Here is a 24176-nt window from a genome sequence, read left to right on the forward strand (position 1 = left end):
AAGGTTAATTCACAACTGAATGCAGGATTGGAAATAGTCACCCCCCCAAAAAAAAAAAATGGCTGGTAGCATTAGCACAAGAAAGGAGCGGGACGATGTATGAGGTAGCAGAAAGTGAATCTGGAGAACGTAGCGACAGATTGGCTGTATCAGGGAGGGATGGGCCTCTGGGTATCCGACCTATTGGGAACAGTCACTCAACAGTATATCTTGGGCATCTATTATGTGCCAAGCTCTGTGCCAGCTGCTGGGGATGACACGGTGAGCAACACAGACTGACCTCTGTCCTTGTGGAGCTTCCCGGTGAGCGGGATTACAAGGAGTTCTGAAAACCAGAAGGGTACTGTGGGAACATGTGATCCGGCCTTGGGCAGAGTGGGAGACAGCTTCCCAGAGGAAGTAACATGTAAACTGAAGGTGTACCAGCAGAGGGAACAGCATGTGTAAAGGCCCAGAGATGGTGGAATTGAAAAAAACGTTAGCTGTGGGTAGAGGAGTAAACGGGGCAAATGGTGAGGAAGCTTGAGGACTTTATCCTGAGACTCACATAAGGTACTGATGGGTTTTCAGCAGAGTAGTCAAATCTTTTACATGTTCTGGCTCCCAACATGAGGACGCAGTTGGCCTGGAGGCTGGGAGGCCTCAGGGCTCTTGCTGTGGTCAAGGTTCTGGACAATGGTGGCTTGAACTAAGATGGCAGGGATGAGGTTACTGCGAGACAGACGGTTTCTGAGATATTTAGGAGGCAAAACTGACCCTCTTCCTTTTCTGGCAAAAACCAAACGGCCACATCTATATCCATCCTCAGGAAGCCAACACGCGAGTAGTCCATCGTCCAAGCCCATTCTTTTCTAGAATGTGCAGCAGAACTGGAGATGGTCCATAACTGTCTGTGTGGGGATCCCCCAGCACCACTGAGGGAGGTGAAAGCGTACTCAGGCACTCCCTGTTCTCCTAATGCTGCTGTCGGGGGAGGAAGTGGTCTCCGGCAGCACCCAGCACACTTGTCTCAAGGCCGGAAGCTTGTACCCAACAAGCCAAGTGACGTAAAACAGCAGGATGTGGTGGGACAAATGGCACCTGGAGTCTTGTCTAGCCCAGACCTTGTTCAGTGACTCAAGCAGGCACTGCCCTTTAGTGGATGGAGGTGGGCCTTGGCTAACAGCTCTCCAGGGATAGCAAGACTAGAAACCTCAGCTTCTGTTCCCAGGACACCACAGGGGTCCTTTCCAGCTCTCCCCATGACTCTGCAGGGCGGCTCCAACCACTGCCTTGGTGGGGTGGGGGACAGGGGATTAGGTAGTCTCTTAATTTTCACGTCCATTAAAAAGTTCAGTGAAGGAAAACGAGGTGTTTCTAGAAGCTGCTTCTGCTCAAAGGGGTGAAGCAGGCAACCCCTGGCCTTGGCCTCTAGCAGAACCCGCATGACCTCTGACTCATTCTTTCTCTCGTGCACACACACCAAGGCAGAAAAGGTTTTGTTTTTTTGTTTTTAAAATCTTTTATTAAAAAAAAACAAAACCCAAATCAAAATATTTCCCATTGGAGGCTCTTTTTTTGTCTTTTAAAAATTTTATTACACAAATATCTCCCATTCCCATGTGAGAGGAAAGATGTTCTTGCTCTTTCTAAAACCAATAGTGGAGAATGTTTAGGAAACAAAAGTCCGTCTAGCTTCCCTCCTTCCCTGGCCCAAAGTGACCCTAATGTGTCAGCTGAGAGAGCGTGACTTGCCCCTTAATGCTTACATTTAATTTAAATTTCTTAGCACAACATTGGAGATTGACTAAATCAGCAACAAAAAATATATATTTACAATATTTCTCCAAAACAAAACAAAAACAAACAAAAAAAAACAAAACCAAAAAACCAAAAAAACCCAAAAAACACAACCAAACCCTTTAAACATAGTGACTTTAGGAGTTTTATTTATGGAGCAGTTATTTTTTTTTTAATCACCAAGTGATTTTATATTATATATATATATATATATATAAATTTTCTTCCTTTCCTTTGTGGTTTTTCGCCCCGGTGCTTGGAAAGATGGAGGCAGGGTGTCTGGTCCTGTGGTCTGAGGGCAGGCTCTCCTGGCAAGGCTGTATCTAAAGAGCAGATTGCAGGAAATGCGATGGAACTCCGGGGTTCCTCTGTCCCCAGAGACATTTCTTTCCTCCACATGGACCAACCCTCACCTCTGAAAACCATTTTCCCCATCACAGTCCCAGAGAAAAGGAAAGCCCAGCAAGGGCATAGGTCCATCTGCCACCACTCCTGGGCTCCCTTTCCTGCTGACCAATTCCGTGCACGGTAAAAATGCTTGTTTTTCCAAACCAAAAACAAAGAAACAAAAATAAAAACCAAAACCCACAACAAACCATCAGCTTGGAAATTTCTGTGGATGAAATGTCCCAAAGTCAGAGGCACTCTCCCGGCACAATCCCTGCTCTGAAGGGGTCTCTCCACCTCCCCTTTTATAAAAAGACAACAAAACAAAACAATCTTTTCAGTATTTTCCACAGGAGCAACCAAAAAAAGGCAGGAAGCTTCCAATTATAGGTCACTGACAGTAATATTAATAAGGTTTTTGCTCAATACCCAGGGTTCTTTACAGAGAAGTCCCCTAACTGAGGCACTCTGGAATAAGTCACTGGCATTTTCTCCAAGTGTCCGCCCCAGGTGGCTGGGGCCTGGAGACCAACGCAAGGGGCAGAGGGTCACGGGAACAGACTGCTGCTTTGAAGGTGCAGCCAAGAGAATCAGCAGATTGGAAGAAACAGACATAATGTCACCCCCTCCTACCAAGACCCAGTCTGCTTAGGAGGCCAGTCAATGCCAGGGTCAAAGCTGGGCTAGGTAGCCAAGAGGGGGCCCCTCTGCCTCTATTGCTTTGGAAGTGGCAAGGGTGCGGTTGGCGTCTCTCCTCGGGGTGTCTGGGCTCCTTGCCACCCCCCGTGGGGCTTCAGGAGGAGGAGAGCTGAGAGCGGGCTGCAGGAAAGGGGGCAGGGCGGGAGGAACGGGCTGCAGGACAAGAAGTGGGGCAAGGTTGTGCTATCACTGTCCTTCCCGAGGGGCGCAGAGTGCAAATCGGCGTCGACCACTTATAAGCTCTTGCGACCGAGCATCTCCTCACACACTTCACTACTGACCCAAAAGAAATTCCGACCTTTCTTTTTTTTTTTTTAAAGTGCAAAAAGCTCTCTGCTGCCCTAGAGAGAGGATCTTTGGACAGGCCGTTCAATGCAAAGTAAAAGGGGGCAGCTGATGGGGCTTGACACAGGGCGGTGGAGTGGGAGGCACCACGCTCCCCTCCCTCCCTCCACACACACCTACACGCACGCGTACTACACTCAGCCACACACACAGAGGCACATGCACACCCCCTTCCACAGCTGCAGGTAGAGGGCAGGTGACTGGCTTCTAAGCAGGAACTCTCCCTCACCCCCCAAAGGGGCCACATCAGGGAGCCGCTGGGGCTGGACCTGGTTCTGGGCTCTGGGGGCCACACTACACCGGAGGCCTGTTGCCTGCTGGGAGGCAGGTGGGGACTTGGCCCAGGTCTCTGTTTCCCCAGCTGGGGAAAGACAGGCTGCTCCTTCTGAGGACACACCTCACGGGAAAGCCCTCTTCAGGCAGGAATAGAGACATGGGGGCAGGGCAGTGGGGGGCTGATGGGGGCCGGGGACAGGAGATGGTGCCTGTCTCAGAATCTGCTTAGGAAGCAATACAATGGGGGTGTCCCTGGGATACAGTTCCAGCTCCTCTGAAGAGCTTCAACCCCAGTAAGTGCAACAAGGACCTCATGGAGACTAGCGGGCAAGTCTGGGGTGGGGTAACCTCATTATGTGAATGACCACGAGCATCGGATCGAGCTAAAGGGAGGAGAGGAGGGAGCACGGACGTGGACGAGGGTTCCGACACCTCAACAGCACCGGTGTGATCGGCACGGGTCTGGCATTGCTAGGGCTGCTGGCCCCTCCTGCGTGAGCCGGGAGAGTGACAGAGGAGAGACACGCACTGGACACCACAAGGAGAACCTGGCCACCGAGACAGGGCCACTTTCTTCCCTGGGAGTTTGCTCAGAACCAGGCACTGCGGGGACCATGGATCGGGGGGAGGGCCCCAGGGCCCAGCGCAGATGACAGCTGCGCAGACAACCCAAACTGAGAGCCTGGCCTCCTGGCGGGCGGGCGGGCGGGCGGGCGAGCGAGCGAGCAGGCACCTTGACAGCACACAGCCTGTGCTTTCCCCTCTGGCTGCTACTCCCTTCTCCTCCGGAGGGAGAGGAGCAGGCAGGTAAGCCTGGCATCCACCACCTCTCTGCCCCGCCTGTGGGGGAAGGGCTCAAGGGACAGGAGAGCAGAGAGGGAGTGTGTCATTGGCCTCAGAGCCCGTGCAGGGTCGGGAAGAGAGGCTCTCCTGGCTGGGGAGTCAGGGGAAGATGAGTTTCCTGTTCAGCCTGGCCCGGGTGTGTCTTAGCTGATCTTCTGTATTAGCTTCTCGTCAGACAGGCAGTAGAGACTGTTGATGGACAAGTCTGAGATGAAGTGCTCGCAGGCTTTCCGAGTGATCTGCTTGCATCCTCGCAGGTCGATCAAGGTGACATTGGCGATGCGCCGCAGGTAGATCAGGGTCTGGTCTGTCAATTTATTGCAACCTGTGGAGAAAGTGACCACGAGGACATGGCTAGGCACACACGGCCCTAGGAGCTTGCCTCTGCCGCTCAAGTCCCAGCCCTTTCCCTCAAAGTGCTGCACAAAAGCCCTCTTTGTCCCGTCACGACACGGCTCAGAGACCAGAAGTGCCATCAGCACTGTGGCCTCTGAAGGCCCTGCTGCCTCACTCCCCGCATCGATGACCAAACCGCAGCGGGTGCTGGCTGCGCTCTTAGGCATGTGACAGTGACTGCAGGACTCAGCGCCCCATCAGTTAAAAAAGGGAGAGAAATCCATGTCCTGGTCCAGAGGTGAGAAATGAGTCGGTGCCAGTCAAGCTCCGAGAAGGGCTGGGGCCTCTGGGAAGCATGCACACTGTTGGGCATCAGACCCTCAGCAGCGTACCTGCCATGTTGAGTTCCGTGAGGGAGTAACGAGTGGAAGACCCGACAGCGGTAAGCAGATTGGAGGACTGATCTGTCAGGTGGCTGCAGTGACTGAGGTCAAGTCGAGACAGGAGGGGCATGTGGCGAATGATGAGGCGAAGCGTGGCATCTGTGATGTCAAGGCCTGCCAGCCGGAAGTCGGTCATGTTCCGGAGCTTGCTGCGATTGTCCTGACCTGCACAAGCATGAGAAGAGCCTAGCTCAAGACTTTTCACTCGAGTCCAGCTCCCATACTGCAGGCAGCTCCAGCTCCTGGCTGGCCAGGCCCCTTGCAGGGGTCAGCAGAACTGCCCGGCCTTCAGGGCGTAAGCAGTGTGTGGGGGCAGTTTCCAGGAAACCAGACACGTTTCCTTGCTTCCCAGCTGCCAGATTATGCCTCACACAGCAAAAGGGTATGTGCGGAATGCTCCTCCCCTTCCCACACTCCTGCACTTGTCTAGCCCACCCTGCAAATAGCTTCTAATGTTCTACCTCAACCAGGGAGCCTTCCAGACTTCCCTAGGCTTTATACTCTCTGGACCCCAAACTCCACTGGACTCATAAACTGGACTTACGCCTGTGTTTGCAGGTAGTGATCTGGCTGTAAATAGTTAACCTGTGCTTGTACAGAGTCCACCGTGCTGCTCTCAATTCGCACTCTTCTAGATATTTGCACAGCACCATTTCTGAAGACTACCTTAGCTTTTGAGGATGCAGTACGTTGAAAGACAAAGCTACACACAACATGTGTTGAGAGTCGAGCACAGAGAAGTCAGGCGCAGAGCATACCCGGTTTGTCAGCCGGTGGAGTCAGCAAGTCCCGAATTTGAGGGTCCTTGATTCCTACCGCCCACCGAAGGTCAAGGGTCCTGAGAAGGGGGCAGCTGGAGGTGCTGAGGGCAGAGACTGCAGACCAGGAACAACCTGCGAGGAGGAGGTCTTTCAGTCCTGCAAGAGAAGGAAACACACACGCAATAATATATGCTCCGTCAGCACATCCCAAACCTTCGCTACCGCTGACCTAAGGCAAATGGATTCCCAGTCTACTGGGAGAGAGGAACTATGTCCTTATCTTACTGTAGTAATCCAGCTTAAAGATTCCTATGAGCACCCTCCTTTATGACATCTGCTAGCTTGGTGGTAAAACCAGTCGCTAGTGCCTCCCAGAGCAATGCAAGTGTGAGTGACTTCCTGTCTTTCTAAGACCTCAAAATGCTGAAGGGAACAAGGCCTTACAAAAGGGGGCGATCAAGGCAACCTCTTCCTCAAATTTCCTCTTCAGCAGCCATGCTGAGAACAGTGCAGGGCTGGCAGCAGCACCCGATCCCTCTCTCTCCGTTGTCTAGTGCGGTGACTGTGCAGCCAGTCCAGAGTGGTGCCTTGGGGACTGGCAGTTAGGGTGGCCCTGGGTAAATCTCTCACTAAGCAGCAAGGTGAGGACCACTGCCCGGAAGCATTTCTGAGAAGCACGGCCACCGAAGCAGCTTTCCCTGCCTGCGCCTGGGGCCCTGGAAGGGCAGCGGTGGGGCTGCTCACCTGGCAGCCTATTGACGAGCCATGTCAGCTGTTTCTTGGAGACGTTGGTCCAACTGAGGTCGAGGCTGACTGGCTGCCTCTTGATGATGCCGCTGAGAGCCTGCGGTACAATAGCCTTACACCTACTCAAGTCAATTTTTGTCCAAAGTCTCTTGTCGCAGCACCTGGGACAGAAGGAAAGAGAACTAGCTGTCAGTAACCTGACATCGCTTGTCAGAGGAGCTCCCATCAGGCTGCTGGTGGCTTCTGGTGGGTCACCCTCCGTAGGTTCTCCTACAAGCATACAAGGATCATGCCTGTTGTTTTTGGCCACAGAGAATAGGGCTTGTCCTCTAAGGCAACCCTGCAGGTTACGTACTGGGTAACTTGACCATTTCCCCTGACTTACTTTGGACAGACTGAGAACACAGCAGAATAGTTAGGGTCAAACAGCAAGCCATATGCTATACCCCTCCTGCACATTAAAATGGTCTGGCTCCCACCACAGTGCACAGAGGGGAGCTGGCCTCCACTCTCTCCCTGGTCAGTCGCTCCCAGCTGCCTGAGATGCAGGTTGCTACTTGGCTCATCCACAGTTAGTTCTTCCTGCCTTAAGCTCTAGAGAGAGCCCATTACTGCATCAAGCCCCAAGAGGCTCTTTATAATCAGGCCTAGAGTCCTTCCCACCCTTGGGTTTCTGCCTCAGTGCTAGTGACATTTTCTAGCCAGTCCAGACCAGACCTGAAAGGAAGAGGCCTCCCACAAGTTACAAGTCCACAGGCCACAAATAGCGCTGCAACATGCAGGCTTCTGTTTAATATTTTACAGCCCCCGCCCCACCCCCCGGCTCAGAGTCTGGCTGGCAGAAGGGGAGAAGGGGAGACGGTACATAATGGGAGTCTTATGTGGTTCGGCCTGGAAACCGAGGGACAGAGCCAGGCAGGCCTACTAGCCCTACACAGAGAAATATTAGGAGAATTTGGGTAGATCACATATTAATTCAGATTTGGGAAATAAACTTGTGTTTGTGAAGAATGGGTCTTTATTTAAAGACTAAAGATTTCACCAATGGCACACGGAAACTTTGTAACAGAAACAAGCTGCTTACAATAGAGCAGTGGATCTCAGACTTGAACTTGTATCAGAAGCCCCTGGAGAATTTAAGAACAGACTGTCCGGCTCCAGCCCTAGAGGTTCTAATTCTGGAGAGATCTGAGATGGGCCTGAGAACCTGCATTTCTAACAAGGTCCCAGGTGATGCCACTGGTCTGGGCATTACACTTTGAGAACTCAACCTGTGTTGAGTTATAAATAGGGTTTGACCCAGATATAAAGGATATGTCCTAGGGTCCAGGAGCTTAAGGAAAAACAATGTCCTGTAAAAATCCCTGTTCATCATTCTGGGATTTCTTTCCCCCAAGTGTCTTAATGTTTCACTTGAGAAGGAATGGTAGGTCTCGTTAAAATAGACAACTAAGTCTCAGGAAGCTTTAAAATTGGATCTTGCTTGTTGGAGAAAGCAATACTGGTTTAGGTTTGGGGAATGAGAATTAAAACTGGAAAATTGTGAGCACCTTCAAATTTTTGGAAAAGCACGTCCACCTCTCCCATTAGGTGGAGGAGGGCTTACTGGAACTCATCTGTCTCCAGCACCAGGAGAGTGATTGGCACATCACAGGCTCTCAACAAATGAGTGATGAGTTCAGCTGACTTGGGGGAAACTTACGACTCTGAAGTTTTAGGACGAGCTGTACAAATATATCCCCCAAATCAGTTTCCTATGCCCAATAAAGAGAGATGGGAAAGTAGGGAGCAGGGAGAGGAGGCAAAAGGCCCAATTTCCCTCAGGCCACTTGCAGGCACGACTGGCCACATTGTTAGCAGGACCCCCGCCTGGGGAACAGACTTGGGGGATTCAATCCTTTAGGATCTGACAAGCCTCCAGATCCAAGACGTATGCTCTTCTCATATGGACAACCTGCCACCTACTCCCGTACCCCTATTTCTGATCCCTGTATCCCTGCTCACCATTTATACCACGTCTTGCACACTCGCATACATTCACAAAGTTCTCTGCGGCTGAGGTAGCGGAAGACAGACATCCAGACCTCCCGCTGCATCCAGCTTTCGTCTCCATCCTGAGCCCAACTGCCCCGGCCATTCAGCCTGGCCGCACCCCCCTCCTCTGCACTGTCATCTTCCTCCTCCTCCTCCTCCTCTTCCTCCTCCTCTCCCCCCAGCCCCTCCTCATCCCCACGCTGGGGGGTTCGGGCTGGGCAGTGCTGCACTAGCACGCGGGGGGAATGGCGAAGGTTGGCAGAGGAGGCCGTGATGGCCTGCAGCTTGGGCACAATGGATGTCCCGTGGAGCTCTTTGGTGGGCCTCTGCAGCGTGACAGTGAGGTACGATCCCCGGATCTTGGCTTTCTCAACTTCAGACAGCTCCTTTTTGCCGCTGGGATTGTTCTCCTTTTCCCGTACCATGGTGCGCTCTGTGGCCTGCAGCCGCAGCAACTGCCGCCGTTTGAAGCGCTCATCGCGGCTGGCACTGTGGTGGTCGCTGGGGCCAGCCCCAGGGGATGACCGAGTCACCATACCCCGGGGGGAGACCGGGTCATGGATGAGCTGGAGCATGGAAGTGGGTGAGTGAGGCGGGGGCGTGAGGGGCTCGTCGCAGCTCCGCAGGGGCCGCAGGACTTTGGCTTGTACGGCTTCTTCATCACTCTCTTCCATCTTCCGCTTCTGTAAAACAGGCCCCAAGCCACATCAATGCCTCTTTTCTTCAAAATGCTCTAAATTTACAAGGTGAGCCTCCCTGTTGCTCTCAGGGGACCAGAGAGAAAACAGATCAGTTTTTCTATGGGGGAAAAGCACCAAGAGATGCTTTTTTCGGCGTCTGGTGGAAGAGAGAGATGCTAATGGTGAAAGGAAAGCGGCCTACACACACCATTTGGACTGCCACGCAGCACGTGACAGCAGCGAACACCAGTGTCTGAGCTTGCCTCCACCAGGCTGCTTCTTCCACTCAGCACCCCACCCTCTCCCTAGAAACCAGCTGCACACGAGGTAAAGCAGAGAATGAGAACCTCTGTGAAAAACCGCCCCATTCCCAGAAGAACGTGCTCCGGATTAAAAGGAGGGATTCAGGTTTGGTGAGGCCAACCTTCCACAAAGGACCGGAACCTCCTCCTATGCCACTTGTGCCTTGTCACTTGTCCCTCCCTGGAGCCCACCGTGGTTATGTTCCGATGAAGCCTAATCGTCGTGTTCCACTAGGTATCATAGCAGCAGTAGTGGATTTTCCTTCAGGAAACATTTTCTGTCCCTAAGTAACAAACCTGTTCCTTTTCTCCTTGCATTCTTAGATCACTATGGTTGGGAGAGAATGACCACCTTTTGGGTGCTGGCTTTTACAATGTGTCAGAAGGTAAAACTACAATACAGCACTTGCTAACCCATCTGCTACAGCAGGGTAGCAAGCAGCCACCACCCCTAGTGAAGACAAATGTAAAACCAACTAGCATGAGAACTTGGAATAAATACGGAGAACTTTAGCACTAATCACCTCTAGAAATCCTTGCTCTCAAAGATAGTAGACTGAAAATCCAATGAACTCATTGCCCCAGGGGAAAGAAATAGGAAGGAGACCAGGAAACCTGTCCCCACTCCTGCACAGTACACAGAGCCCACGAGGTCTGGGTGACCGACAGCAGGCCCCGCCTCCTCTGTATACGCCCTTAGCAGGTCTTGTCTTGCTGGCCTGAGTAACCAGAGTCCTTTTGGCCCTTTGACATTACTGGCGACCACTGGGCCAGCAACCGCAGCTGCTCAGGGCCAAGGTCATAGGCCTGGCCTTATCTGGGGGAGGGGCTGCCTCTGTAGGACACATTTGGGCACGTGGGCAGGGCTTTCTGTGAGGCACAAAGGTAAAGATGCAGAAGAAAAAATGTGAACCTGCTTAACTGGAAACTCCAGTACACCGCTGTATTTACCAGCTGCTTCAGGTCACTGCCTCCCCTCAAGTTTCATTTTGCAGGAACAACCCTACTCACCTCATTTTCCTCTTCAAACAGCCCAGCTATGGTTCCTCTTTTCCTAGGGCCGCAGAATGTAAAAGGACCCCAGCAATTTGCAGACCTCAAGTGGAACAAGGTTCAACACTCCAAAACCGAACATTAAAAACTCAAAAAAACCCAAAAAATAACCAAAGGAAAAAACGCTATCAAACAAAACAACATTAAAAAAATATCTGGGTCAGAAAAACCATGTGACTAAAGTTGCAAAAGCAAACGTACAGCCATCTCCGAAGCTTGACACTTCCTTTCTTCTCAAAGCGTAAGTCTGGATCAAGTCCCCTTACCTGGGCTTTCTCTGAGCTGTCCTCCTGGTAGCACTTTGGACACTCCCAGCAATTTGGCAATTCCTCGTTAAGCAAGCCCTCTCCATCCATCTATAGGCAGATAGGGATGTTAAACATCTGTCTCATTAAAAAAAAAAAAAAAAAAGCCTGTCTCTCAAGCCTCCTTTATCAAATATCACAAGGTGGGGAAGCACCTGGAAGCTTTTACTCATTCCTAACCACACTGGTCCTCGCAAGAGAAAAAAACGAGAGCCACCTGGTCCCACTCCAGCCACTGGGAGACTGGTCACCCTCAGTCTTGGTTACTTGATCAAAGTTAGGCTCCATGAGGAGATGCCTAAAAGTCTGGGCCAATTTGGGGTCTACTTGGGACACACGTATTCTCCTGAGTCATGTGCCACTTTGCAAAGGGGACTGAACACACAGGAAGGTGCCAAACTGGATCTTGACAGTGGGGCGTAGTAGCTACGACTGCTTGGGTTCAGAGACTAGTGAGCTAGTCTCTGTGACTCAGTGTTCTCAGTGTAAAGTGGGGATAAATAACACTACCCATTGTACAAAATTGGGGTGAAGAGTAACAGGTAAATGCTTTGTATTCACCATTATCATCATCATGGAGATAATATCCTATTTTAACAGATTCTAAGATGCGTACTTTTCACATTTGAATCTTTCTGAAATTAGGCCACTTCTCACAATTCACAGTGTCTTATAATCACTATTAGCTAGGCAACAGTCACGACATAACATGACATCTTTGGGAAGACCAAGAAAAGTACCAGCACCAATGCCCTTTAGATTTAAAGAACTATGAAGAAATGGGATAGACCCCACTTCACAAGGTCATCTTAAAGATTAAACAAGAGAATCAAGTAAAGCAGTGGTTCTCCGCCCCAGCTGCACATTAAAATGACTTGACTCCAGACACACTCTCCAGGGGCCAGACAATAAGTCCACAAGGGCAGAAGCCTGTACTATCCTGTGGTTGGTATATCCTCCCTCGTGGTCTAGCACAGTGCCTGACACACAGTACAGACAGCTGGATCTAGGGCAGACGTTAGCTCACTACCTGACCCACAGGTGATGGCCCACAGGACAGCTGCTGGCAGCCTCTTGTAACATGTGCCCCAGTCTCCTCTGCTCCACTCCGTATCTTTAGACACTCCCATCAGCTGAGACCTCAGGGGCCCCTCAAGCCTCTCCTCACCTGGAGGCATCCAGGATGAACAATCTCATTGCAGATACAGCATTCCATGAGTTTCTTCTCAAAGTCCTGTGTCTCCTCATTTTGATCCACTTCTCCACAGAGGGAACACGTGACAGAGTGAGGCAGTCTGGGCTACAAGAGGACAAAGATAGAAAAAAGAGAGCAGACTTAGATCCTTACGGTTTTCAGCTTCCCTTTAACTGAGATGGGTGATCTGGTTCCTGTAATTCTCCAGTAAATTCGCAGAGAGCTTAGAGACCAGGTGGAGAAATGGCCGAAGAAGAAGATGGGGAGAATCAACTAGCTGGAGGCCAACAGAGATCAGTTTATTGTCAGCCAGACTGTCCTCGGTCTCCCAGGCCCTTCCTTTCTAATCCACTTAGAGAGGGGACAGATGGCAGTGATTTGCCCTTCAAATGCTGGTCTCTCCTTTGAAAACTGGGTAAGGTTGGAAGAGTATATTAACTCATTTTTAGTACGGGATACATTCCTTCTAAACCCAGGGACCCAGAAAAGGGACAAAACAAAGAAAGCCAAAAAGAGTGCATGACTTGTTCTTTCCAACTCTGAAGTCTGTTAACTCTATTAGGTGGATGTCAGTCCCTTTGGCACCACCACCCCTCCCCCGAATTCTTTACCCAGCAGATCACTCACTGCCAAGCACTGCCGGAGGACACAGGACTGCTTCATGCGACCAGGGCCCCCGAACTTCTTCATGTCCCTGCAGTAGTGGCAAACACCACACTCTCCTTGCACGCAGGCTTTGCATTTTCGACATCGGACTCTTCTCCGCCTGGCTCCTGACACTATGGGGGAGGCAGCAGCTGGCCTCACAGGTGTTAACCGTGGAGCTGGTTTCATAGTGTGAGGCTTTGTGATGGGTATGGTGGGAACCCGCACCTTTGGCCGGCTGGGGAATTTAAGCTGGAAAGAGCAAGCAGTGAGGTCAAATATATCAGGTAGCTTTAAGGTCTGGAGGAGTAGAAGATTACATGGCTTGGCAAACTATGGTCTGTGGGCAAATCTGCCTGCTGCCTGTGTTTTGTAAATAAAATTTTATTGGAACACAACTATGCTCATTTGTGTATGTATTGTCTGTGGCTGCTTTCACGTGCAACAGCAGAAATGAGAAGTTGCGACAGAGACTGTATAGTCTGCAAAGCCTAAAATATTTATTTTGTATTATCTTTATTATCTACGTATCACTTTTACAGAAAACGTTCGCCAACTCTTTCAGGCTGCTACTTCAGCCACATCCCTCTGCTGAGCTGTAAGATTCGCCCCTCCTTGAAGCTTTCTGTGTACCAGTCACTCCAGGGGCCCTCCAGTATTTCCTTATGCTAACCATTACTACTCAGAATATGCTCCTAAAGAAGGCAGTACACTACTTGAGGGTGAGACGGATCTTGCTCATTTATTACTCCGAATCCAAGCACACAACCTGGGACATGGCAGATACTCCAATAATCCAGAAACGACAAACTGTTTGGCCACGCAGAGGCCACGTGGGACTCCTGCACCTAGGAAAGAGCAGGAGCTTCTTTAAAGGCATCTTTCACCTTTTCATTCTGCCTGAACACTCCTGCAATGGGATGGCCCTGCAAGTGTCAGCTGGGGAAAGAAGAACCGAATTTTAATTTATCTGCCAGAGTCATGACCAGGATTAGAATGCTATCCCTTATTTTTATCTAGTAACCTTGACAAAGGACAACATGAGAACAAATGATACAGGACTTAACTGAAGAAGCATAAAAATTCATAACTGACCATTTACTAGCTACTGGGTAATTCCTTTCTTCTCTTTTCAATCCGAAACTGAAAAGTCCAAATTAAGGGGAAACTTGCGAATGTGGTCTCACGCCAACATAGAAACACTCCAGCCTTTTAACTATATGTAATTATTTTAACTACTTTTAAGTCATATCTGTGGAAATAACTGAGTCACTGGGCCAGAAGGACAGGAACTGTTCCATTCTGGTGAACAAATGCACACGTGGGGAGAGGTCTCCTAGTCTGACAGTTCTGTTAAGAGTCAGCTCCGAACACAGTCAATTACCCCGCGTTTTCTTCCCACAATGGTCACGGTCAGACAGCAAAATGCTTCAGAACGTGAAGATCAAGAAGAATAGTTTCTTACCTTATCCCTTTTTGGCCACTGTACTATAGGGACTCCAGTGAGGGCTAACTTGGGATCGCTGTTGGCAAGCTCTTCCAGCAAAATCTAAGGGAAGGGTAGGAGAAAAGAGGGGGAAGAAAAGCAGGGCACAGTGAACACAGAGCCAACCACTCTCAACAGCATCCAGACTGAAACCTCAGTCCCCACAAGTACCACGGGGAAGGGCAGGACAGCAACTGTCTGCATTTTCACTTCACAGAGAGACACACACCGCAAAAAAGTACATCAAAATGAAAGAGAAAACTCAGGCTAGCACGTACTCTCAAGAATTGGAATGTGCCTTTGCTCCCAACCAGTGTGTACTCACGGGACTGTTGACACTTTCACTGAAGCAACTAGCTACCATGGCGACAAGGGTTACTTTCACACAATTCCACGTATGACAGTAAAACTTGACTTCGCCCTTTTACTTTTCTATACTAGTAGTTCACGAATACTATCAGGTAGTTAAGTATGGCCTTCATTTTGCAGATGTCAGCAAAATGGCAAAAAAAAAATAAGATTGACTAATACTGAATTAATAATATGAACAGCAGAGTCTTAATGTCTGAGTCAACCCAGGGCTCTGTTCTTCTAAGGCTGATTACAGAAATCTCAATCTCAAATCTCTCTCTCCCTCGTGGTCAATTATTAGCCTTTATTCCTCTAAATAGGGCAAGAACAATCTTAGGAGCAGTCGTTCTCATGGCTTTAACCCTAGTTTGAATGACTTCAGGAACAATGATGCTATGGTAAGAAACTGTCACTTAAGTGAATCCCACTGGTTATTACTTTGAAACAAATGTCTTGTGTTTTAGGCAGACATGTCTGAATCCCATTCCCAGCAGAACGAACCCCCTCTTCCTCTGCCCTCATGAGCCCTAAAGCAATGGCATCAGCAAAAGAACACAAATCCAGAATGCAGGTTACACGATTCCTTAGGTGAATACAGGACAGTAACTGTTTCAGAGAAAACTAAACTTTGATCCTAGACAGGTCACCATGCTTAGGCCATCTTTAATAACCATTGCCACAATCCTACCTAGAGACCAGGGCTTTTTGAAGAAACGAGGCATTTCCCTACCAAACGTGGTCCTCCTGAGCCTGAGGGTCACGCTCCAAATCCCAGAGTGAGGGCTCGGAAAGACCCTCTGACTCATACCCATGAAGCTCCTCCGCGAACAGCTCCTCTGCCAAGCCTCCAGATGCCTCTCACCCTCCCCCAAACTGACTTCATTTGCAGCCGTTTTATTTACTTTTGAGTTGCTATGGCATCCTATTCTGGAGCCTCGGGTTAGCACTGCACCGGCGCGGAGGTAAGGAGGCAGGGTGCGGTGCTTTGTGGGACAAGGCTCTGATCTCCCGAGGGTGAAAAATTCAGGTCCATTCAAAACGTGTGCTAGGGAGTGACTGCACGGCTCCCCTCCCCCACCTCGCACAGCCGAGGAGTAGGACTCTGCCCATTTCCTCTGCCTGAAAGCACTGAGCTGTCCACAAACAGGGACTTTCCACTTTCAGCAAAACAGACTGCACAGAAAGATCCGCGATTGTTTCAGAGTAGAAAAGGAACCTAACTGCTCACCAAAAGCAGTCTAGTTCTACCGGCAAGATTTTTGTGGGGGATAAGGAAGGGTGGGTGGAGAAACTGTGTCTGCGTGGGGGGGGGGCAGCTGTTCACACATACAGACTCCGCTACTGGGGTCTGTGTGGGTGTGGAGGGAAATGCAGGTTGCCGTCCAAGCCTTATTTTGCTGGGGCCATACAGCGAAGCACGCCCTGCTCTCATCAAAAAAGGCAGACTCCAGCTGAGGCCCTTCAAGAAACCTTATAAAGAAGCCACCACCCTTCACCAGTGGGGGTTTGGGACAGGCAGCGGGGGTGGAGTGCGGAAAGGCTAATGCCTATCTAGGCTCCTGGCTTCGGGAGAACATTCAAACCCAAGCCCACACCCCATACAGCACAGGAAAGGGAAGAGAACAGAGGGTGTCTGGGCAGAGAAGGGGAAAGGATTCCCAAAAGCCCAGCGACCCAATTCAAAAGCACATCCCACTCGGCGAGGGGACAAGTGCAATGACGGCTCCACCAACATGAAGTAACCTAAGCATTGTCCTGGACTCGCCCAGCGGGCAGTCCTTCCACCTCTTTGCCGAGATCAAGTCCCCACAGTTACACACAACCCGAACCAGGAAGGGTTTGCCGCCCGCCCGCCTGACCTTGTGTTTCTCGTCGCTCTGGAGCGGCCGAGGCTCTTGGTGGAAGTTTCCCCAGCGTCTTTGTTTTGTTTTCTGTATTGGAAGTTGTGCTGAAGGAGTTAGGTTTTCTGCCTCTACGAAAATCCCGATTTAGTTGAAAATGCTGGAATCTCCCAGAGTACATAAGGCAAGGCAGTCCAGGCTACCCGGAGGGAGCAGCGTGCAGCGCTCTGAGCTCCTTCTCGAGCCCTTCAGCTCAGCCGCGGCTTCCTGTGCCTGCGAACAATGCTGCTGCGTCACCCACATGCAGCTCCCAGAAATGCTTTGCAACGGAAGATGGCAGGAGGGGGAGCTGAGCCGAGTGAGCCAGCCGGCAGAGGGCCCAGGCGGCCTGCTGCAGAGTCGGGAGGGGTGTGCTCTGCAAGCGCTCTCTCCCCGGCCATTGGAGGAGAGCCTGCCGGAGGCGAGCGGGCCGCGCCCGCCTGCTCCCTCCCACCGCCACTGCAATAGGAGAGCCCGGCCGGCCCCGAGGGTGCTGCTGGCAGGCGCCAGCCAGAGGGAGGGAAGGCTTTAACCCGTTCGGCATCTGGCCCTGCATTTGTCCTTGTCTCGGTCCACACCCTTCCCCTCAGGGTCACCTCTTATTGTTAGTGACGCCAGCGCTCTCTCTGCAGACACACGACTCTCTCCCCGCTCAGGCAGAAGCGAGTGGCCCGAAGTTCGGCCTCCGGATGAGGCAGGCGCGGGGACCGAGCCCCTCAGGAGTTACTTTTTCTCCCCGCACACGGCCCGCTTCGTCTGCCCTCACTGCCACTCTCCCTGTCCAGAACCCAGAAGCAGCACACAGGTTTCCAGAAAAACCTTCAGGAATGACACATTCCAACCAATACTGAGATATTCAATACAATATGTCTGTTTAACATCAACAACTTCCACAGCAGACGCCTGCCTCTGGCTCCGACTGGGGAATCCACCAAGTCAGAGACAAGCCTGGGCAGCTCTTCTAGCAGCTCAGCCGCCGTGACCAAGTCAAACCAGCTGAGGTGCGACCTCCGGTCAAGGCACTCTGCTCTCCTGCCGGGAACCCAGGTGCAGGGAGCCATGAACGCGCATCTGCCAACTGCCTACCGGCCAGTCTCCTGGGGCCTTAGCTGACTGCTGCCTCTGCCCCTGAGCTTCTTCCCCCACCCTCAGGACACAGCACTCCTGCACACTTCCTGGCCCGCTGGTTGGTTTTGCCTGCCTCATTCTTGATATTGCCTAGATGAATGAAGCTGCCGGCCCTGCATCCTGTCAGACGCCTCCATGCTGCTTCTGACAGCCCTTGAGAGGCGCGTGTCACCCATTCTCCATGCACTGAGCAGAGCCACACACAGCCAGTGTGAAGCTCGGAACAAGCACTTTCTCAGGCTACAGTGGACAGTATTTTGGGTCCAGATTTATGTAATTTCTAGACTCTCACACATGTAACTTGGCTTTTTTGTAAATTACAGAAGCTGCTTTGAAATAAACATCTCAGGCCACTAAGAACCTAGCTCTCACCACTAGGAACATTACTTCCAGGGCAATTGTTTCAGTGAGTTTCTAGTGCAGAGTCCTAACAGATTATCTGGGGCCTTGCTATCAGGGTCTGGCTGCACACTTAATTTTTACAGGAGTTTACCAAGGAAAGGAGGGACTTTAGTGATGTTAGGCAGAGCTCTTCCAGGAAATGTTTATACGGTCATTCTAATCCTAAACTTTTGCACTTTATCTTAAGACTCCAAGACTCAGATAAATCAGCGTATTGTGTGTGACAAACGTTCTGTAACTGTGTGAGCGTCTTCTTAGAAAACGTTTATTATGGTCTTAGTGCTATCTAACCTAGAGGGATGACAAAGTACTAATACTTAAGAGAAACATGTTACTCTGAAACAAAATACAAGTTCAAGTGGTAGCAAGTACAAATTTGAGAGGCCGCCAGGAAGGGACAAAACCAGACAGAGCACTGGGAAACTCATCCCAAGTAAGCTTCCAAATCACCATTTCAACAAGGCCTGTTTTTTCTCCTCCAATTAATTCAGAATAAAAGATAAGCAAGAAGATCAGAATTAGTAAGAATATGACATTACATAATACAGGAATATAATGAAAACAGTTCAAAGAATTAAATCTATTTTAACCTAACCTATATGCCTTGTAGCTGAATTAGATGAAAACTTTCTGAACTCAGTAAGAATGTGTGAATCATTACAAACATCTTGTCAGTAAAAATTACCAATGAAGTTTTATTTATACAAGTTGCTCTTTCCCTCTCCTAATCTGGCTTAATGGATTAAGATCTAATTATCCGGGTCCTCTACCAGTTCTTCTCTTTATTAGTGTCAGATGAAGAAAATGTCTGATGAGTGCTTCTGTATTTATTTGCTACCACAACTTTCTGCTTCAGTCCCATCATACTCCTGGGATAGAGTCCAGTGTAAATTTTTAGATCATAATTCCAAAATACAATGTTAGAATCTTAGATCAGGGCAGCAGTAGCCTAATTCCATCACCAAGGGCAATTTTTAAATTTGTAAATTGAGAGCTTTTACCATTTACATAATGTTGTAGTAACCCAGTTGTATCATCTAACAGGAAAGTTTATTAGCTGGTGAATTAAGGAGACTGGCACCTCCTTCCCTCAGGACAGATCTACTGCTGGCCCCCCAGTGCTCTATGCCAAGCACAGTGCCTGTAAACTTACAACGCACTTGCTTTCTTAGCCAGCTTCAATGCCACTGGGCTGTAGGCCCCTAGAGGGCTCGGTCTGTGGCATGTTTGCATATTTCGCCCAGTGCTAAGCCTGGTTCCTGGCAGTGAGTTGGCAGGTGTCATTCACAGTAGTGGAATAAATGAATTACATAGATGTGTAACATCTAATTTTTTTCTATAATAATGGTAGTTTGTTAAATACTTCAGTAACATTATCATCAATTTCCACAACAACCCCACTGAGGTACATACTGTCTTACTGACGAGAAAACAGGTTTTACAGATCCAGTATCTTGTCCCAAAGTCACATTTGCCAAGCTTATTGAAATCTTTTAGAGCAAACAGGAAACGTAGAAAAATATTTAATGACACTGAATTTGTTTCACTGAGTTGGGGCAACCAAATACATTGATAGGTTAAAAGCTTCTTTGTACCTAGGTACATATATTAAGAGCTCCTTTATTACCAAAATAAACACAAAACAAAAGGCTGATTAAAAACTCAGTCTTCCAGCTGACTCCCACCACCCTGCCAGACCCCGTGTCAGCAGCTGATGTGCCCGCCTCCGGCCCCCCCACAATGTACGTACAAACAAAGAGACTCTTTTTCTTACATTAATGGGATTGTACTATACATACTGCTCAGGTCCTGCCTCATTATTCAACATCTATCGAGGACACAATTTCTCAGTTTTAGAAATGTAAGAATATCCCACAGCAGGAGAGAACTCCATTCTACCTTCAGTCTCCTTTTAGGATTCAAGGTTACCCTCCTAACCAGGACTTTACCCACATTGATTACTTTCCCCTGAACTTGACCAGTAAGTCAATACTTTTTAATGTCCAGTTTTTCATCTAATCCCCTTTCAACTCTACATTTTAACTCTGATTCATTCAACACTGTAGAACTTAACGTTTTAGAATCTTCAAAGCCCTTTTACCACATCACTAAAATTGACTTTTCTTCCAGAGAATACGTAATTGTGAGTATCTCATTTCACCACTTTCCCTCTCATTTCTTCTGCCAGTTACTTGTGAGGGCTACAGAAAGGAAGGGTAAACTAAGCTTGCTTTCGCCCTGCACTGCAGTGCAGTCCTCTGTGCTGCTCACAGGAAGTGCTCCTGCACTGCAGTCTCCAGCTGTGCGGTGATTCGGCACCTACCCAATCCAATGCTTTTTTTCTTTTGGGGGCTGTTCAGATTACCAGAGGAGTCAAGCTCTAAACTCACTATTACCTCAAGGTCCGATTAAACACAACCAGTTAACTGTAGGAATAATTAATCCATTTGATCTTAAGTAAAAGTACCTGCAGGGCTGGGATCTAAATCTGTTGTTCTCTGATATCAGCTGCATTTTGACTACGGTTTTGGGTAAACAAGAGAAGGTGTGGACAAGCCTCTGCAGGGAGAATTCAAAGCCTGTTAGCCTACGCAGTCATCCTCCTGGCCACTGTTCCTCATGCTCTGGTCTCTGTGCCACTCAGTCAGGGATGGCAGCCGCGTTTTTCACCATTCCCGATAAACACAAGGACGCACTCTCTCTAGACACTTTCAGAGTCCTCTTTAGATGTCTCTTAACTCATTCCTCATCTTGCTGCCTCCTTCTACTCTGCTCACTATTTGACCCAAATCTTTCTACATTTTCCCCTACCACCTGCCTCCTCAAATATCCTTAATAACTACTTTAGTTAGGAGAGTTTGCGTATTTCTGGCATGACACTTTAGCCATTTGCAATATGGCTTCTACAACTGGATTCAATGGAGTTAATTAACTCCATCTATAGACATCCCTTAGGACTGAAAAGATGTTTCTTTTTCATGAACGAGAAATAGATACCTACGCCAAAAGAATGTTAGTGAGACATAAACTCAGAAATCTTTCTTCTTAGGGTTCCTAAAGGCAATTTATACAAGTTAGTAAGTCCCCAAAGTCATAATTTAATGTTTCCCACATGCATCCATGATAGAATAGCTATGTAATAATAATAATAAAAACTTCTGGAGGAAAGTAAGAAAGATGTTAAACTCAAATTCTCAGGAAAATGTAATTATATATGTCTTATCACAATGGAAAATAAAAAATTTAAGAGTCCTTTGCTCACCCAAGGGAGGGGAGTGAGTCTGGGATCTAGTTTGTGGGTCTGGAAAAGTATGGCTAAGTCTGTTACGCTGTGAATTAATCATTATAGAAATAGGACCACACCTACCTGGAACTTTGTCATTTCCTCCCCTAAATACAAGCCACAATGGTACCACCCGCCTTTTCTAGAGCAAACCTTGTAAAATCAAACTATAAAACAAATTCTCCAGCTTCTATCACCACAGAAGAGGACCAACCTCACCAGGTTAGACTCATTTTAGCCTACTTTTTACCTTCTTACTGATGCATAAGCAATGAGATAGAATGAAAATGTCAATCGTAAAAAGAAAAAAAAATTCAGGTCCTATCTGGAATTCTTTCCTGAGGCGGCTGGCAGAAGTTAGGGAGCACTTCATCTGGTTAGTTAGTGGTGGCCAAGGAAAAACTTGAATCAGGAGTCAGGGATGGAAAAAACCTACTATGAGATACTTAGCCCATCTTCCTGAAGGTTACATAAAATGATCCCCTATATATTCTGTGGCTTAAAATAATATATGACAGGTTTTAAAAATAACACGTATTACAAATTGTGAAACAGCTTTCTAATACACATACCCATGCCCTGCACCCAAGCCATAGATCCAGACACTGATTTGAAAAGAAAATTATTATTCCCAACTTGACACTTCTTGGCGTTCATATTAATGGTTACATATGAGAAAAGAACGCTCTCCAATGCAGACAGCTCAAATCTGCATTCCTTAAAAATAAGCTCATTTGAGACCAATCCATGAGGGGTGGGAAAGGCTTTGAAGAGTACTAATACTGGGAGACCTCTTGAAAAAGAAGAAAAATATACAACATGGAGAAAGCTGACATAGCAAAAGGATGCATTATGTTTAAAATGATGCTTTTTCTCAAAAGTTGCCCCGATATATTTAAGTCTTACTACTAGATGCATTTGAAACTAAACATGCCAAACCTATTCAATATAACCCGACGCAGAACAACTTCTCTTCTGTTGAGGTGAGATGCTAATTGTTATTGGCTACTTTTGTTCTGAAATAGGCAGGCCTCTTTATCTGAGGGTAACAAGTTTAAAGCAATAATTTTTAGTGTAAATACTTTCTCAGCCTCCCCTTTATTTTTTAGAGTCAGGCTGAAATCTGTGTTTTTAGGACTAAATTTAAGGTCTAACAGAAAATATAAAATGTTAGTATTTTCCTCACAGGGGCTTTGTGCAGCACAAACATACACAGGCACATACTAACTTCTCTCTGCTTGAACCAGAAAGTATCCACAATTCCTGTACTCGCTCTCGGACTCCAGAAACTGACTATCCTAGCCAGATCAGTAGCTGTCACACAACATAAGCAACGCTTACCTTTACGTCAGCAATGAGAGCGTCTTCGTCTTCTATCCCTGTAGGGACACATTTCTTGTGTAGTGGCAGAGACTCCAACTTATCTACAAGGCAGCGAAGGCCTTCGAGCTCAAAATGGGTCAGATGCACCTGCCTGTCCTTTTGGGGGCTACACTGGGAATCCCACACTTGGCCATTGTGGGAGCCCCGGCTAGAGTCAGATGATGAGTCTCCAGACAAGCTTTTCTTCAGACCTGGAAGACTTCGGCAGGTTTTGCCCAGCCCATCATAATCCAGGTTGACCCCATTGGCTACAGGGCTAGTGAGGATGGAACGCCTGTTGCTCAAGCGCCGGGGTTCTCGATCCACTGCTTCCTCATCCCCATTTCCGGATTCCAACCCATTTAACTCCAAATCTGCCAGTATGAAGGAAACATGCAGTAAGAACATGCCATTTGGCCACGTGATCAGTGAGAGAACTAGGCAGCCTCGGAAGGGCCTGGAGGTTGTAAATGATGCAGGTGTGGCGTTTTTAAAATGGTGTCTCCTTATTCCAACCCAATGTATCATGAAACCACGGTTACAGGTAAAATAGGATCCCAAGCTGCTAGGACAACTGAGGTAACGGTCAATTGGATTTTCAAAAGATCAGGAAGAGCCTAGGTTTTTTTTTATGTTGGAAAGACGTTACCTATAAAAATGGCTGTAAATTAGTTTCAAATTCAAACTCAAATTTGGGAGTTATGAGTTCATTAACTTTTTAAAAAGTAGACAGTATGAAGCACATGTATTTAAAAAATAGTTTTGTAAATTAAGAATTGAGCTACTATATGAGCTAGCAATCCCTCTTCTGGGTATCTATCTGAAAAAATTGAAAACATTTCTTCGTAAAGATATATGTACCCCTATGTTCACTGCAGCTAAGACATGGAAACAATGTGTGTTCACTGATAGATGACTAGATAAAGAAGACGTGGTATATATACACAATGGACTACTACTCAGCCATAAAAAAGGATGAAATACTACCATTTGTGACAACACGAATCAATCTTGAGAGAATCATGGTAAGTGAAATAAGTCACACAGGAAAGGACAAGAATTGTAACTTCACTCACATGTAGGATATAACACAGAAAGCAGCAAACGAACAAACGAAAGAGACAAATGCAGACACAGACAATAGCATGATGGTTAGCAGAGGGGAAGAAAGGTGAGGGGAGGATGAAGAGGGTAAAGGGGTCAAATACATGGTGATGGAAGGACGACTAGACTTTGGTTGGTGAACACACAATGCAGTATATAGGTGATTTATTATAGAATTGTACACTTGAAACTTATATTTCACCCCAGTGAATTTAATTTAAAAATATATATACATAAAAAAAGTAGTTTTGTTCAAAGTTTTGGTCATAATATTAAGCTCTGGAATTGAAACCCTAGCAACACAGCTAACAACAAAACAAAGTGAAAATAAAAGTTTTAACGAAAGAAGA

At 48.1% G+C, this 24176-nt stretch overlaps 1 protein-coding gene across 3 annotated transcripts in view; it reads right to left on the reverse strand.

Moving 5' to 3' along the window:
* Positions 1–1552: 1552 nt before the first annotated feature.
* Positions 1553–24176, reverse strand: part of KDM2A (lysine demethylase 2A) — a 94668-nt gene continuing 72044 nt past the window's right edge. Inside the window, exons 12-21 of one of the 3 annotated variants that reach the window (XM_033121815.1) lie at positions 22702–23096; positions 14296–14379; positions 12813–13082; positions 12159–12290; positions 10952–11041; positions 8621–9333; positions 6614–6777; positions 5867–6025; positions 5058–5273; positions 1553–4654 (exon numbers count right to left, since the gene is read on the reverse strand). In XM_033121815.1, coding sequence (XP_032977706.1) covers positions 4473–4654; positions 5058–5273; positions 5867–6025; positions 6614–6777; positions 8621–9333; positions 10952–11041; positions 12159–12290; positions 12813–13082; positions 14296–14379; positions 22702–23096 — 2405 coding nt within the window. In that variant the 3' untranslated portion in view covers positions 1553–4472. The remainder of the gene's footprint in view (positions 4655–5057; positions 5274–5866; positions 6026–6613; positions 6778–8620; positions 9334–10951; positions 11042–12158; positions 12291–12812; positions 13083–14295; positions 14380–22701; positions 23097–24176) is intronic. The other 2 variants (XM_033121816.1, XM_033121817.1) reach the window with 2 other exon arrangements.

Source organism: Rhinolophus ferrumequinum, chromosome 11 (assembly GCF_004115265.2).
Source record: "Rhinolophus ferrumequinum isolate MPI-CBG mRhiFer1 chromosome 11, mRhiFer1_v1.p, whole genome shotgun sequence".
Taxonomy (NCBI): domain Eukaryota; kingdom Metazoa; phylum Chordata; class Mammalia; order Chiroptera; family Rhinolophidae; genus Rhinolophus; species Rhinolophus ferrumequinum.